The 17,610-nt window shown below is 37.8% G+C and overlaps 1 protein-coding gene across 2 annotated transcripts in view; it reads left to right on the top strand.

The window, feature by feature from the left end:
* Positions 1–2,087: 2,087 nt before the first annotated feature.
* The window catches only part of eif2ak4 (eukaryotic translation initiation factor 2 alpha kinase 4), a 59,837-nt gene continuing 44,314 nt past the window's right edge, over positions 2,088–17,610 (top strand). The window contains exons 1-12 of one of the 2 annotated variants that reach the window (XM_079852825.1): positions 2,088–2,349; positions 3,393–3,499; positions 4,452–4,554; positions 8,458–8,631; positions 9,480–9,560; positions 10,645–10,781; positions 11,645–11,745; positions 11,826–11,983; positions 12,846–13,381; positions 14,621–14,736; positions 15,768–15,922; positions 16,725–17,161. In XM_079852825.1, coding sequence (XP_079708951.1) covers positions 2,251–2,349; positions 3,393–3,499; positions 4,452–4,554; positions 8,458–8,631; positions 9,480–9,560; positions 10,645–10,781; positions 11,645–11,745; positions 11,826–11,983; positions 12,846–13,381; positions 14,621–14,736; positions 15,768–15,922; positions 16,725–17,161 — 2,204 coding nt within the window. In that variant the 5' untranslated portion in view covers positions 2,088–2,250. The remainder of the gene's footprint in view (positions 2,350–3,392; positions 3,500–4,451; positions 4,555–8,457; positions 8,632–9,479; positions 9,561–10,644; positions 10,782–11,644; positions 11,746–11,825; positions 11,984–12,845; positions 13,382–14,620; positions 14,737–15,767; positions 15,923–16,724; positions 17,162–17,610) is intronic. The other variant, XM_079852826.1, reaches the window with a different exon arrangement.

The raw sequence follows: 17,610 nt of genomic DNA, 5'->3' as shown, positions 1-17,610 counted from the left end.
CTCTCTCCAGGATGAATACTGTATATGTCAATGGCTTCAGGCATGTGGGCTCGAACCCTAAATGTGGTTAACAGCTGAGAGTAACGCGCGCCTGGCCCTCTGCCCTCTCCTGCGCTCTGATTGGCCGAGCTGGGGTTGTAGCCGCGCTCTGATTGGCTCAGCTCTCTCCTTTTAGGGTCACAGTTCTCATCAGGTGTTGTGAGTGTGAGTGTGTGTGACGGGACGTCCCATTGGTGTGTTTCAGAGATCCCGATCCTCATTAGGAGATTCTCCCTTACTATGGCAACATGTGTAGTCGTCAAATCCTCTTCCTGATCCTGAGACGCTTTTCCAAACTCGTCGCTGTCGGTTACTCGGAACTAGACCTGAAATAGATCTGGAGTCAAACTCAGACATTCACAAAGGAATTTCATTTAACCAGGAGAATCACACTGAGATCTCTTCTTCCAAGACGCCGGCACATAAAGATTCACACACAAGAATCACAAAAATGACAAATACCACAATTTACACGTTCAAAATGAAATAAATAATAGCAAATCAAGAGAAACAATTGTGCAAGAGACATTTAAAAGTGCTCCAGTTTGGAAGTGCATCGAGATTAAGAACTTTTATTTTGCAATTCATTCCAAACCGAAGGAGCATAAAAAGAAAAAGCACATATATTTATTTATTTATTTATTTATTTATATTACCAGATTCTGACAATATTAGCCGAATATGAGAACCAGATCTAGTGCGATAACTATTAGTGTAATAAATTAAAAGATTTGAAATATAGGAGGATCTATCTATCTATCTATCTATCAAATAACTAGAATACAATGCAATTAAAAATAAAACTCAAAATCTATGAATATGTGTATTTATTTGTATATTATGGGAATGCGAATGTGTAACGGTGGGTGAATTGTATCTAGAACTAAGAAATGTAAATGCAAAATTAAACATGCGGCTCTATTTCCCAGAATCCCGAGCGGAAAACGTGTGTTTGTAAGACAGCATGATTGAGGATGAGCGTCTGTTCTGGTTGTTCTTCATATTCACTGCTTGAGAGTTTGACTATTAATAGGTTTCTACTCTGTCTACACACACACACACACACACACACACACACACACACACACACGAGTGAAGGAGATGCAGATTCCACAGCTTTATAATGATGAACACCAACACATGTCATATAATCACACAAACACATTCATTTACAGCCCCCCCCACACCCCCCAAAACAATATCTCTGAACAATTAGTTTCTTGTTCACATCAAAATTTGAATTTCTTATTGATTTAGGGAAATTGCATGTGTTTTGGCACTTGTGTGCAAAAGAGTAAAGTACAATTGTCTGCAATTTGCACAATGACTAAATGTAGAAATGTGTTAAACTGAAAATCCTCATCATGGAAGAGCAATAATGCAAAAGATGATAATTAATAATCTTTATTTTATATAGCGCCTTTAAAGCAGCTTCTCAAGGCACTTTACATGATAAAAATACAAAGAGAAAAATAAATAATTAAAGTATGATTTGGTTAAAAACACAGATAGAAATACAATGCGTAAAAAAATGCTAAATAATTAAAACCATTAGGAAAAGGCTAACCTAAAAAAGTGAGTTTTCAGGTTGGATTTAAAAATGCTTAGATTTTGTGCATCTTTAGTTTTTCTGAATTGCTAAAACACATTTCTTGAAACCAATACTCATTTTCTCAAAACCTAAAATACAAAACCAATTTTTCAAACTAAATTCGCAAAACACTTGACTCTTCTGGCTAAATCAAACAATTGCTTCAAAACCATTTCACATGAATTCAAAATCAGATCATAGACACACCAGTCATTAATATACACACTCCAGATCATTCATTAAACACCACAGAGAAAATGGAGAACAGTGTCCAGGGCATGTAGTTACAAAAAAAAATGTTTATTGTACATAGTAAACATTTTGCAAATAAAGAAGAAAACACACAAAACTAAAGAAACTAAAACTAAATCTAAAAATGTGAAACATAAATATAATATTTTTTGAAGAGCAACGGCGCCTCTCAGCGGCAGGACGAGGAACTGCAGCGTGCGCGCTCACGTCATCAGAGCGACGCACGAGCGTGACGTGACGCTGCCACGCGACGCGACGGCTGTGATGATTACATGCCTCCACATGAGAAGTTTTATGATGTTTTCTACCTTGTTTTGATCGGAGATGGTGTTGAGGAGTGTGTGTGAGTGCTGAGCTCATCATGCAGGATGAATGAGTACTCTCTTCAACAGGAGAATGAGCTCGAGGCGCTGTCATCGATATACGGGGAGGATTTCACTGATATACGAGCGGAAGATCCATGGAAGGTATTCATTTTATATTCAAAAATGACATTAATGTGTCTTAAAGAGCTCATGTTCAGTTCATGGTTCTTTTAAGTCCTCAAACAGTCATAATATAGTTGTTCATTTCACTTTCTACGTCCTTGCCCAATTGCAGTGCTTAAGTTTGAAAATGTGGGCGTGTCATATGGTAATTAGCTCAATGTTGTGATATGCATCGTGTGTTATGTTACAGTAACATGTAATTAATTAACTGAAACCATGAAACTTATACAGCTTATCAGAAGTTTAACAAAAAAATTATATTTAAAACCCTATGAAATTCGTCAAGTTAAGTTAAACCAGACTTTTATTTTGTCGGGTTGTCAACTTTTTATTTATTAACAAATTCTGTGTTTTTAATTTTATTAATTTTTAATACTACTTCTAGAGGAACATTCTACTGTACAATAATATTTTAATTCTGTCACAATTTCTTTGTCAAACCAGACTTTTATTTTGGCGAGTTGTCAACTTTTATTTAATAACAAATTCTGTTTATATATATATACACACATACATTTTAAAACTGCTTTTAGAGGAACATTCTACCGTACAATAATATTTTAATTTTTTTATATTTTCCAGATTTTATTTTATTTTATTTTATACTAAATTATTAATAATAATTTCTGGATTCAATTTTAATCGCTAAATTAAGTTTCAATATTTATAAAGCAATTTCTTTTTTTAATAATAGGGCCATATGGAATGCTTTCTTTTTTTCAGAAATTTTATGTTTGAATTTTTCTTGGTTTATGATTTAATACAAATGTATTATCAAAATTGGTGGTGATCAAACGAAGGCAGAATTTTTTTTATATTATTCTAAGTTTTAATAATTTTAATAATTTGTTTGAAGGAGCATTCTACTGTACAATAGTATTATAATTCTGTCACAATTTCTTCAAGTTAAACCAGACTTTTATTTTGCCGGGTTGTCATAGCTTGTCACTTGTTTATCTGCGAAACCCCCGGCGTGTGGCGTGCAGGAAGTGACACGTGTGTGCTGCTGATGTCATCTGCAGGTCAGACGTCCCCCTGAGGTGTTCCTGAAGCTGCGGCCGAAGGGTCTCGGCACTCGGTTCGTCTCGGTGGATCTGCAGGTCAAGTGTCCTGAGACGTATCCTGATGTGTGAGTGTCACTTTAAACACACATTCACATGGTCACATGACACGCATGGTCACATGACACGCAGCTCAGCAAATAAAACAAAGCATGTTTTTTTTAGCAAGTGGTTTATTTTAGATTTTTAAAAGAATATTTATTTGTTGCACCTCTTCATTTTTATGTAGTTAAAATAGTACCAAATACACACGAATAATGAACAAATACGTTTTTTTTTTTTAGTAAGTGATTTATTTAGATTTTTAAAAGAATATTTATTGCACGTTTTCATGCAGTTAAAATAGAAATGAAGATAAAAGTAGTACCAAATACACATGAATATTGCACAAATAAAACAATGCTTCTTATTTAGTGTTTTATTTAGATTTATTCTTTTTTTTTTTTCAATTTTCAAATGAATAATGCAAAAATAAAATATTTTTTTTTTGTGTTTTATTTAGATTTTTTTTTTTTTAAATGTATTTATTTATTGCTCTTTTTCATTTTCATGCAGTTCAAATAGTACCAAATACACACGAATAGTGCACAAATAAAATAATGCATGTTTTTTTGTGTGTTTTATTTCAATATTAATTTTTTTCTAAATTACTTTTTTTTTTTGGCACTTTTTGTTTTTCACGGAGATGAAAGTGTACCAAATACACACAAGTGAAATAATGGGGTTTTTTTGGTGTGTTTTATTTAGATTTTTTATTTATTTCAGATGTATTTATTTATTGGTCTTTTTAATTTTTCATGCAGTTTCCTCATGAACAAAGTGATTGTTACACACGTCGCTATAATGATCTCTATAACCATGTAGTTTCCATCCCATACGTTTTTTAGTCATTTTGTTTTGTCTATTTCCTTTGCTTTTAATGTCTATATAATTGTTATTGATTTTTATTTAAGTTTTAATGAGAAATGATGTATGCTCTGTCTGTGTTGTGTCGTGTCATGTGACGTGTGACATCATCAGGCCTCCAGAGCTGGAGCTGAAGAACGCTAAAGGTCTTTCTCTCGATAAACTGGAGGAGCTGAAGGCGGAGCTCAACAAGCTGGCCAGAGCCCGATGTGGAGAGGTCAGACACCGCCTTTATCTGTTATAATGCATCCGCTCAGAATATGGGGCTTTCTTCAATACGCATGCACTCATATATAATATACACATGGAAGTGTCCAAAAGTGACGCTCAGAGATTGTGTATCATGTTGTGTCGTTGAGCTTGGAGTCGATCGATGGTTTATCAGTGATGATAGCGCAGTGAATCATGACATAATGTGCAACATCATTTTTGTCCAGGCTCTCATACAAAGAAATTATGAATAAGAAAACCAACGATTAATAACTGATTATGTTTTTGTCAATGTCAGCTTTTTGTTTTTCTATGTCATTTTTTGCATTTTAAAATAAAACCTGTAGCTTTTGCCAAATACTTTTGTTTGATGAAATACCGTAAACGAGTTTAGTGTTTTGTTCTTCCATCATATTTAAAAATTATAAAATATATTCCTCACATTTGAATGTTTTTGAAATAGTCTCTTCTGCTCACCAAGACTACATTTATTTGATCAAAAATACAGTAGAAAAATATGAAATATTATTATAATGTAAATCATCTGTTCTCTATGTGAATATATAGTAAAGTGTAATTTATTCCTGTGATCAAAGCATCATTACTCCAGTCTTCAGTGTCACATGATCCTTCACAAATCACTCTAATATGAGGATTTGATGCTCGAGAAACATTTATGATTATTATCAGTGATGAAAACAGTCGTGCTTCTTCATATTTTTGTGAAAACTGATACATTTTTCAGGATTCATTGATGAATAAAAGCAGAATAAACACAGTATTATTTAAAATAGTGCTGAAACAAGGGTGTGAAGAGTTCAGATTCACGATTGACGGGTCGACTGTGTGATTTTTGTCACGACTGAAACAGTGAAGTGTTGTAGTTGTGGCTAAGAAGGACGTTTAGTTAGAGCTCATCCTGAAAGAAGACCGCAGGATTCAGATACGAGAGATGTAGTAATGCAACTACGGAAAAAGAAGTGATAGAAAATGCTGCGCTAATTGTTTGTGGAATGAGTAACACTGCAGAATTAACAGAGAAAACTAATATCACTGCAATAGAAAATAAAGAGGAAGTAAGAGAAGAAATGGTAAAGATGTTGCAGAATGTGTTTCTGGGCGAGATCTGATGGAGTTACTGAACCAGATTTCAAAATAGTAGTTGGGAAGCGTAAAGCAACGAAGACTGAACTCATAAAGAGGTCATATTAAAATAAAAGTAGAGACAAAAGAAGTGAATGTAGCCCCTTTCACACAGCACGTTGATCCTGGGAAATTGCCGTAAAATTGCTAGAGTGCCTTCTGTGTGAACGCAAACACATCCCGGGATCGATGCCGGGATGGGAGCCAGTAACACTGCCGGGATCAGGCCCTGTGTGAACAGAAGCCAGGACCAGTGCCGTAAGGGGTATTTTGTTTTTTGCTCGAGCGTGGTTTCTCGAGATCGAAAGCGCAGATCTTGAAAGCTCTTGAAGCTCCGCCCCCTGTGCCAGAAGCAGCAGCTCATTTGCATTTAAAGGGACAGACACAAACTGTGCGTTTTTGCTCACCCTCAAAAAGTAACGACTTTAACATGCGATATGAAAATATCTGTGGGGTATTTAGAGCTAAAACTTCACACACACTCTGGGGACATCAGAGACTTATTTTACATCTTGTGGAAAGGGCATTACACACCCCTTTAAAAAGAAAAAAGATGTTTTAACAGATCATTTTACATTTATTTACATTTATTCATTTAGCAGACGCTTTTATCCAAAGCGACTTACAAATGAGAACAATAGAAGCAGTGAAACTAACAGTAGGACAACAAAATGCAAGTGCTGTGACCCTTCTCAGTTTAATCTAACGCAGAACTTTTTTTTTTTTTTTCAAGAAAGTTCAAACTGTGAACAAACAAGTGTATTCTTAGACAAAGATTGTTTTATTAACTCAGTAGCCAGTAGCCTCAGTAGCCTAAGTGTTTTTAATAATGTTTAAATGGTGTAATATTTTTGAATTTGATTATGTAGATACTTGTCCATTTTTTTGCGAGTGCCGTCAAGATTGGCTGACTCCGCCCACACGCTGTTCTGATTGGCTGACTCCGCCCATACACTCTTCTGATTGTCTGACTCCGCCCACACACTCTTCTGATTGTCTGACTCCGCTCACACACTCTTCTGATTGTCTGACTCCGCCCACACACTCTTTTGATTGGCTGACTCTGCCCATACACTCTTCTGATTGGCTGACTCCGCCCACACACTCTTCTGATTGGCTGACTCCGCCCACACACTCTTCGGATTGGCTGACTCCTCCCACACGCTGTTCTGATTGGCTGACTCCGCCCACACACTCTTCGGATTGGCTGACTCCTCCCACACGCTATTCTGATTGGCTGACTCCGCCCACACACTCTTCTGATTGGCTGACTCCGCCCACACACTCTTCTGATTGGCTGACTCCGCCCACACGCTGTTCTGATTGGCTGTGGGTTTTGATTGATTTTGACGCATCTCGCAGTCGCGTTGCTTCCAGTGTGGACAGAAAAAATGTTTGTCTCTGGAATCGCATCGTGTCTGGTTAGGACACGGTGTAAAGCTTTGGCAGTAGAGTATGCGATACACAATGATCAGTCCTATTGTATTCCCGCTAGATCCATTTTTGATAACACATCTTTTATAAGGGATTTATTTACGCCATGCTTCTAATTTGTTTGGTTTTAAATTTCGATAGATCAAGAGAAGGCTTTTGATCCTTCTCTTGATTCATTAACAGAAGAAGAAAAATTGAAGAAACATTTCGAGATTAAATGTCTCTCTCTCTCTCTCTCTCTCTCTCTCTCTCTCTCTCTCTCTCTCTCTCTCTCTCTCTCTCTCTCTCTCTCTCTGTCTCTCTCTCTCTCTCTGTCTCCCCCCCTCTCTCTCTCTGTCTCCCCCCCCTCTCTCTCTCCCCTCCCCCCGCCTCTCTCTCTCTCTCTCTCTCTTAATTCAATTCAATTCAATTCAAATGAGCTTTATTGGCATGACTGTGTAAAATAGCACAATATTGCCAAAGCAATAGACATATACAAACATACGTACATGTTGATACATAAAAGTGAACAATAATAATAATAAAAAAAAAAAAAAAAAAAAAAAAAAAAAAAAAAAAAAAAATACATTTCAATATTATGCATAAATATATCACAATGAGAAAAAAAAAAATAAGTACAGAGAGCAGTTTAATGTAAAAGAGGGTTCAGCCCTTGTCCCTCATATGATGGCAGGAAGACACATACTGCGCTGCCAGGAGAACACACTCTTCTTTCTCTCCCAGAATATAAGACAGTTTGTCTATGAGGCTCGCTTGTTGGAACTGGGGTAAAATCTGAGCTATTCGTGTGAAATAAGAGTCTCTGATGTGTTTATACTTGCTGCACTGGGTGAGGAAGTGTAGCTCGTCCTCTACGACTCCATCAGTGCAGTGTGAACACAGTCTGAGCTCTCTGGCTCTCCAGCTCGGCTTGTGCCGGCCCGTCTCCACACACAGACTATGGTCACTAATGCGATACCTCGTCAGGAGCTTTCTCTGACCATAGTTACTGATATCGGTCAGGTATGGGGCCAATTTATAATCAGACTTTATTTTGTGGAAGTATTTTAATTTATTTACTTGTGTGACCTTTATCTGCCAGTCTTGTATGTATTCTTCTTTGGTTATGTTCCCTATTTCTTTTACTTTTGCGTGTCTGAACTGAATCTCTCTGTCTCTCTCTCTCTCTCTCTCTCTCCCCTCCCCCCGCCTCTCTCTCTCTCTCTCTCTCTCTCTCTCTCTGTCTCTCTCTCTCTCTCTCTGTCTCCCCCCCCCCTCTCTCTCCCCTCCCCCGCCTCTCTCTCTCTCTCTCTCTCTCTCTCTCTCTCTCTCTCTCTCTCTCTCGCTCTCTCAGGTGATGATCTATGAGTTGGCAGATCTGGTCCAGGGTTTCCTGACAGAGCACAACGCTCCCCCATCGAGCTCGTTCCACGAGGAGATGCTGAAGAACCAGCGGCGTCTGCAGGAACGACTCGCTCAGGAGGAGCAGCGCAAGATCGACCAGCGCCGCAGACAGGAAGAGCAGACGGTACATCACTTCCTGTTACACATCATCACTTCCTGTGGCACATCCGCTTGTGTTTGTGTCTCACCACACCATATTCAATTTATTACATATAACAGGGTTCTTCCAAAGTGCTTAAAGTGAATGTGACTTTTTGAAAGGTTGGAAACCCCTTGAAAACAGACATATTTCTGAATATTGAACCCAACTGATATTGATATAGATATTGATATAATTATTCAAGTATATGATACTGGTTCTGTTCTTCTCATCTATATATGTATATGTATATGTATAGATTCAAGGGAGAAAAAATCAGTTTGAATAAGGGAAGCGATATCTTTGTCATAGTATTGTTTCAATGGTTAAAGTTCCACAGTCATTGCATGTGCTGCACTTTATTTGTATTATTTTTTATTTATTTATATATTTGCCTTTTTTATATAATTTGAAAGATAATTAAGATATTGTTTGATAAGTGAGATCTCTGATTGTCGTCCTGGAATTTCATGTTACAGTCTCTGTACGAACCCTGATATCAGTTTTCATTCCAAGAACAACACAGATTGTTTCTGTGCATCTTCACAGTCATAAACAGGAAAATAATAATTTCATCAGATCCGCTGTAAAGCAGCTCTAAGAAGACATTAGTCAGATAAACTCAATTCAAATTCTGTTCTCGTCTGACAATCAATAACATTACAATAAAATCACATTAAGTGTCTTATATTGAGACGACAACAATATAATTGTTCTCGATTGTTGGTTTATAAATAAGAGCATGTTTCAGTGCTAAATCTCTTGGTTTATGGTCGCGCATCAGCTTTATGTGTGACTGTCGTAAATCTGATCCCAGTGTTTCTCTTCCACAGCAAAACGAGATCCTTGCGGAGATCCAGAGGAGAGAGGAGGAGAAACGGGAGGAGAAGAGGAGGAAGGAGATGGCCAAACTGGTGAGATCCCTCTCTCCTCTCTCGGGGACGTGTAGTGTTCGGAGGATTCAGTTTCTGCAGCGGGAGGAAGAGTTTAATGAGGAGAATCACGTCACATCTCATAATCCTCTTTAATATCAGTGAATAACAGCTAGGCCTGACGCCTGTGATTAAATGTCCGAGCGTGATTATATGATCTAATCGCAGTTATATGAGATTACCTCAATAATCCTGCAGTTCAGTTTAAATTATATTATATTTTGTTATGTATATGATGTTATATTATATTATAATATTAATGTTATATTACATTTTTTTTCTTTAAATAATTTATTATATAAATTTAACTAATTATCTTTATATATTTTACATAACCAATTAAGTATATAATTAATAAGTATTATAATATATTAATTATAGAATTTAATATTAATTAATAATAATTAATCACAGCATTGAAGGAATACTATGGGCCTACTTTACAGTTTTATTATTATATTACTTTATATAATTCATTTAATATATTTATTTAATTAGTATTATATTAATTAAGTATATAATTAATTATTACTAGCTATTAATTAATTCTCACACAACATTGAATACAATTTTATTATAAGTAGTGAATCATTTGGGCCTATTTTTTATTATTATATTATACAATATTTTTTAAAAATCATTATAAATGTCATTGGTTTGTATAATTAATTTAATATAATTTTTTAAGTAGTAATATATTAAGTATATAATTAATTATTAATTAATTTGCACAACATTGAAGTAAATTATATTATATTTTATGTAATTAATTATGTATATTACATTATAATATTAATGTTATATTAAATTCATTATATAAATGCAACTAATAATTTTTTACATATTTGATATAATCAATTAAGTATATCATTAATATAATTGAATATTAATTAATAATTATTAATTAATCACAGCATTTAAGTAAATCATATGGGCCTATTTGAATAATTTTTTTTATTATTAATTTATATACGATTCCTCGAGTTAACAGTCAGCACAGAACTCGTGATTGCGATAGGCCTATATATATGATATAATAAGAGCATGTGTTGATTGTGTGTGTCAGGAGCGTTTGGAGAGTGTCGTCGCGGTCCAGCCGGCGTCAGAAACACACTCGTCATCATCAGTGTCGCCGGTGGATCCGAGTGAAGCAAAGAAAGTGCTGACAAACAGACGCAGAACCACATCAAGCAGCAGACACAGGTCTACACACACACACACACACACACACACACACACTCACACACAGGTCTGAGCACACACACACACAGGTCTGAACTCACTCACACACACACACACACACACACACACACACACACACACACACAGGTCTGAACTCACTCACACACACACACACACACACACACACACACACACACACACACACACACACAGGTCTGAACTCACACTCACACACACACACAGGTCTGAGCACACACACACACACACACAGGTCTGAGCACACACACACACACACACAGGTCTGAGCACACACACACACACGCACACACACACAGGTTTGAACTCACTCACACACACACACACACACACACACACACACACACACACACACACACAGGTCTGAACTCACACACACACACACACACACACACACACACAGGTCTGAGCACACACACACACACACACACAGGTCTGAGCGCACACACACACACACACACACACACACACACACACACACACAGGTCTGAACTCACTCACACACACACACACACACACACACACACACACACACACATACAGGTCTGAACACACACACACACACACACACACACACAGGTCTGAGCACACACACACACACAGGTCTGAGCACACACACACACACACACACACACACACACACACACTCTCTCTCTCTCTCACACACACACACACACACACACACACACACACACACTCAGTCTCACACACTTACTCTCACACACACGCTCACACACTCACAGGTCTGAGCACACACACACACATACACACAGGTCTGAACACACTCTCACACACACACACACCGTGAGACGCCACCGCTCACACGTCTCGTTGCTCTTCTCTGCTAGGCGAGACACGTACAGCGAGGAGAATCAGCGTCAGCAAGAAGTGCTTCACTTCAGCAACAGTTTCCTCGGAGAGGTCATAGTTCACAGAGGGAAGTGCATCGGTGAGCATTCTGGGATATCAGCCGGCGTTCGGCATCGGGTCAGGACTGATGTTGATGTGTGCTGGTTCTCTCTGTCTCAGGTGAGAGCGAGCGGCTGGGACGCAGTGTGTATTACGCGTTTAACTCCAGCACGGGAGACTTCTCCGTCGTGTACGAGTGGATCCTGCGCTGGAGCAAGAGCATCGGGAAGTTCGTCACCAGCCAGGAGCGGGAGAAGATCGAGAAGTGCAAGAAACAGGTAGAAAATCTGCAGAAACGTCACGGAAACTTTGCATTTGTTCATCATCTGATGTGAAATGTTAGTTTTATAATGAAATTCGTATGTTGGCTCAATTTAATGTCCTGCATTTCAATTTCAATTTGTGATTAGATATCAACATGGCTATAAAATAATAATAATAATAGTAATAATAACAAAAAATTAAAAATACAAAACTAAATAAATATTAAATCACTGTAAAATAAAAAAATGTGTATTTAAAAAAATTCAACTTTTTTATTATTATTTTACATTACAATAAAATTAAAAAAATGACAATAATATTTATGACTTCCTTATTATCCTTATTTTCAAACATTAAACCATTGGACTTTCTGATATAATATTTTAGTTTTATAAAGAAATTCAAATGTTGGCACAATTTATCTGTCTAATTTCATGCATTTAATTTTAAAGTCCCCCTGTAGTCACTCATTTTATCCCTTAAAACTCATCTTTGATCACCAAAATGACATATTTAAATGTTTTTTCCTTCATTCAAAAAACGTCTTAATGCCTTAAAATATCTTGACTGTAACTCGACACCCTTGCCTCATTTAGTATGCGTGGTTCTATGAATATGCAAATGAGCCCCGCCTCCACTCACTCCCTCAGCTCAGAGATCCACTGGCTGACGATCACACGTTGATCTGATTGGTTACAAGGTAGTTTGTGACGTCAGAAACACCAGCGATTTCAAAGCGTGTTTTTGAGACTGTCTTTGGTTCACTGCAGTTTTAAGGAGGAAATTAGAAGTCGGATAGAAAAGAAGGACTTTAAATAGAAGCCTTTAGATCAGAAGTTTTTAAGGTCATGATAAACACACTCTCTTTTGCTGCAGATCCACGGTGCGGAGAGCGAGCTGAACTCGCTGCTGAAGCTGAAGCACCCGAACCTGGTCCACTATGAGGCGCTGAGCTGCAGCGAGCGCGACGACTGTCTGGTGGTGGACCTGCTAGCCGAACACGTCCCCGGGTCGAGTCTGGCGCAGAAGCTCTCGAGTGGCTCTCCGGTGCCGGTGGATCAGCTCCGGCGGCACGCGGTCCAGCTAACCGCTGCGCTCGAGTATCTGCACAGCAACTCGGTGGTCCACAAGCACCTGAACCCGTCCTGCGTTCTGCTGGACGCTCAGGGGGACGTCCGGCTCGCCGACTACAGTCTGGCCAAACGCCTCGCTGACGTGTGTGACGACGACATCTTCCAGCAGGGCCGCGTGCGCTTCCGTGTGGAGGCGATGCCCACGCGGGCCGGGAAGAAAGGAGACGTGTGGGCTCTAGGGCTGCTAATGTTAGCGCTCGCTCAGGGTCGCGAGGTCGAGGAATATCCCGTCACGGTGCCGGAGACGCTGCCCTCCGACCTGCACGACTTCCTCAACAGGTGTGTGTGTGTGTGTGTGTCATAATTCACAGGTGTGTGTGACTGTGTCCACTGATTAGTGAGATTCACTTCGGCTAGTCCCCCTGAAGTTAATATTTCAATAACTCACAGGTTTTTATTTTACTTAAATTAATTGATAATCAATCAAATAATTAATTAAATGATTTTAAATGATTGAAATTACATTACTGCACGATTTTTTTGGGAAAAAATCTAATTGCAATTTTTCAAAACTGTGATATGAAATAATAATGATAATAATAAAAACAAAATTATAATAAATAAAACCTAAATTAAAACAAAAAAAGAAATATTACTTGTGTAAAAAATAAATAAAAAATAGAATTTAATAATAATAATAATAATAATAATAATAGTAATATTAGTAATTCAGAGTAAACTCCTCCTGAAGTTATTAAATCAATAATTCACAGTTTTTTTTATTTTACTTAAATTATTTGATAATTAATTAAATCATTTTAAATAATTTAGTTATTTTGGTTTTGCATTTTTCTGATTTAATGTTTAGTAGGGCTGCATGATTTTTGGGGGAAAAATCGCAATTGTTCAAAACTGCAGGAAAAAATAATAATCCAGTTTTGCTGTGCTTGTTTTTAGGGCTTGTTTTTTAGTGTTTATGTATATATCAATATAACTATAAAATAATAATAGTAATATTAGTAATTATTATTGTTTTACATTACAACTCCTCCTGAAGTTAATATTTCAATAATTTAACACGTTTGCATTTTCACAGTTTTCAGAGTTTTTTTTTTTAATACTAATAAACATTTTATGTTAATTTTTTTTTTTTTTTTTTTTTTTTTAAATTGTTTTAAAGTTTTAATTTGACATTTTTCTGATTGAGTGTTTAGTAGGGCTGCACGATTTAAAAAGAAATATCCAGGTTTGCTGTGCTTGTTTGTAGGGTTAGAAATTTGTGATTATACACTGTATATCAATATGGCTGGCTATATAATAATAATAATAATGATATTAATAACGTTAAATAAAAGCTTTACTGTGAACTGAGCCTCTCTGAGACGCTGAAAACACAGATCATGAGTGTAAATGAACACAGTGTGTACTTCAGTCTGAAACACGCAGCGCATGTGTTTATTCAGCTAAATTAAACACAGCCGTCGTGGCCGTATCACCACGCTCTGCTTTTATGAATGTGTTTGTGCAGTAAAAGCTTATAGATAATTCGTTTGCTTATATATTTCTGTATATTTGTAGGTGTGTGTGTCTTAATGATGCTGATCGCTGGCACGCTCACCAGCTTCTGGATCATCCGTTCCTGAGACCTCCCTCACCCAGGAGTGTGTTGCCGTGCCAGGAGTCCAGTCCAGAGGGTGAAGCGCACACACACACACGCACACACACACACACACACACACACACACACACACACACTTTACACCTTTAACTCATCCTTCCCTCATTTAAAAAAAAAATTGAGTGTTCATCAGAGAGGTCCAAGACCCCAGGACTTTTGTCGCACTTGAACCATGAATACACACACACACACACACACACACACACACAAAATAATGGATTTGAGGAGTTTTGTGGTTGAAATATAAAAAAGAACAAATCCTTCCCTCAATTTGACCCCTTTAGGAATGAATGGAGTGTGAGGAATTCTTCAGTTCACATAGAAAAACTCTCAAAATTCAAACTAAAAATGCTAAAACTTTACCAAAAAATTATTTTGTATTGTTTTACATGTGTATCTGAATGCACAATGAAGGGAACTGACTTTAGGACCCAGAGGAACAGCTCATTTACTCCATATAGAGCAGGGGTGGGGAACGTCGGTCCTGGAGAGCCACTGTCCTGCAGAGTTTAGCTCCAACCCTGATAAAAACTCATCTGATTGTAGCCTTAATGATCCTAAAGACATTGATTAGCTGGTTCAGGTGTGTTTGATTAGGGTTGGAACTAAACTCTGCAGGACAGTGGCTCTCCAGGACCGACGTTCCCCACCCCTGATATAGAGCTATAAGGCCATCTAGAGTCATGAAATATCATCTTATATTATTATTTTTCCACAAGAGGTCGGCAAAGACACCCAATGTGAGATATTTAGAGCTGAATTAAAAGAGTTATGCATGAAATTATTTTGAATTTAAGTTGAAAGAATGTGAGGAATGTGCTTAAATTACTATTTATTTATTATTTATTGATCAAATCTAGTAATTTAAAGGTAAAAAAAAAAACTCCCCAAAAAAATTGCATTAAAAAATAGAAAAAACATGATCAGAATGAAATAAAATAAGCTTTCTGGACAAAAAAAGTAAGTATAATCTCCATCAAGCTCGAGGCAGTGATGGCTCTCCTCAACACGGCACGTGTCGGTAATGTCCATGTTCTCGTCCCTCAGACACAGGTGTTGACTTCGCATCCACGGTTGTCCCGCGCAGCCTCCTCCTCAGCGCCCCCTTCAGTACGGAGGTGCAGAAGCAGTTCTCCAGGTACTACAACGAGTTCTCCGAGCTGCAGCTGCTGGGAAAGGGAGCGTTCGGCGCTGTGATCAAGGTCAGCGATCTCCTGCTTTTACTGGGACACAGAGATCTGTTATCAGTGCAGATGCTAACTCTACACGCTGCGTCTGTGTGATGTGTGGGAAACGGCCTGGAGTGTGTGATGTCATCAGTGACAGTATTAGGGCTGCGCGATATTGGGAAAAACTAACATTGTAATATTTTGTTTTTCTGCAATATATATATATATTGTGAAATGAAAAAATACAGACATTTTTACCAGATGATGATTTGAATTGCTCAGTTTGGAAAGAATTAATATTTCAGATTGATCGGCGTGATTGTTTTAGTCGTGTACGTCTGCATAGAAAGTAAAAATACTTTTGAATTGCGATATTATAAATCTTTAATAATAATAATTTGTATAATTATTATTATTATTAGATTAATTTGATATGTTAAAGATATGTTAAAACTTAAGAAATATATTATAATATATTTATTTTATTTATTTATATGTGCATATAGAAATGTATATATATGATATTTGTATATGCATGTATAATTTTTATATTCACTTTTTTTTACTATAAAATTTACTACAAATATGTGATATCCATCACTATAAATATCTCTATTTCTGTCTATTTATATAAAATTATATATATATTGTACAGCACAATAAAAAAAGTGTATAATTAATACTTTAAGAGCTGAATACTAAAATGGCAATGCTAATATTTCTATCTCCATTTCTTTACTTTCAAATGTGTAGTTTAGCTGGAAACCTTAAAGCGTCTGTTGACCCGACGACAGGTTCATAAACGCTCCTGTGTCTCGTGTTTGTCCCCGTTCAGGTCCAGAATAAGTTGGACGGCTGTTATTACGCGGTGAAGCGGATCCAGGTGAACCCGGCTAGCAAGCAGTTCCGGCGGATCAAAGGTGAGGTCACGCTGCTGTCGCGGCTCAACCACGAGAACATCGTGCGCTACTATAACGCGTGGATCGAGCGGCACGAGACGGCGTGGACCGGCGCGCTGAGCAGCGACGACTCTGAGGCGCTCACCAGCCCGGAGACGCACTCCCGACCCGCGGCGCCGTCCCGCCGGAACGAGCTGGGTCTGATGGACAACATCGAGGACGAGGCGCCGCCGCCGGCTCTCGCTAGCTCTGTGGAGTGGAGCACGTCGCTAGAGAGATCAACCAGCGCTAAATGCAGCGCTGCCGGCGACGAGGAAGATGATGACGATGATGATGATGATGATGAAGAGGACGTGTTCTGCCACTCATTCCTGTGAGATTTCTGCTGTCCAATCATTATAGGGGCTTTCGCACTGGAGGAACTGGGAATGATGTTAGTTCTAGGAACTCTTTTGGAGGAACTAATTTACTCCTCCTTCAGAGTCGATCTACACCAGGAACTACCCGTGACGTTAGTGTTCGCTGATTGGCCGAACGCACGCGAAACACCAGCACACGCCATTTAAGAAAAAAGATTGTAGCCTATATATTTACTACAGGAACTAACTCTACGAACATGGAAAACAGTGATAGATGAAGCTCTTATCCTTTACACTGAGGAGAAAACCCAACGCGACGTTGAGGAGACCAAGAGAAACATGATTATATATTTCTGCTCAGCAACACTGGACATCAACACACGCCATACGCTAATAACTCTTTATCTATAACAGTTCTATCTAATAATGTGTTAGACAGGACTAGACAGATCGTACACTAATG

This window comes from Squalius cephalus, assembly GCF_949319135.1.
Source record: "Squalius cephalus genome assembly, chromosome: 20".
In the NCBI taxonomy this organism is placed as follows: Eukaryota; Metazoa; Chordata; class Actinopteri; order Cypriniformes; family Leuciscidae; genus Squalius; species Squalius cephalus.
This window is presented reverse-complemented; position numbering and strand designations above follow the sequence as displayed.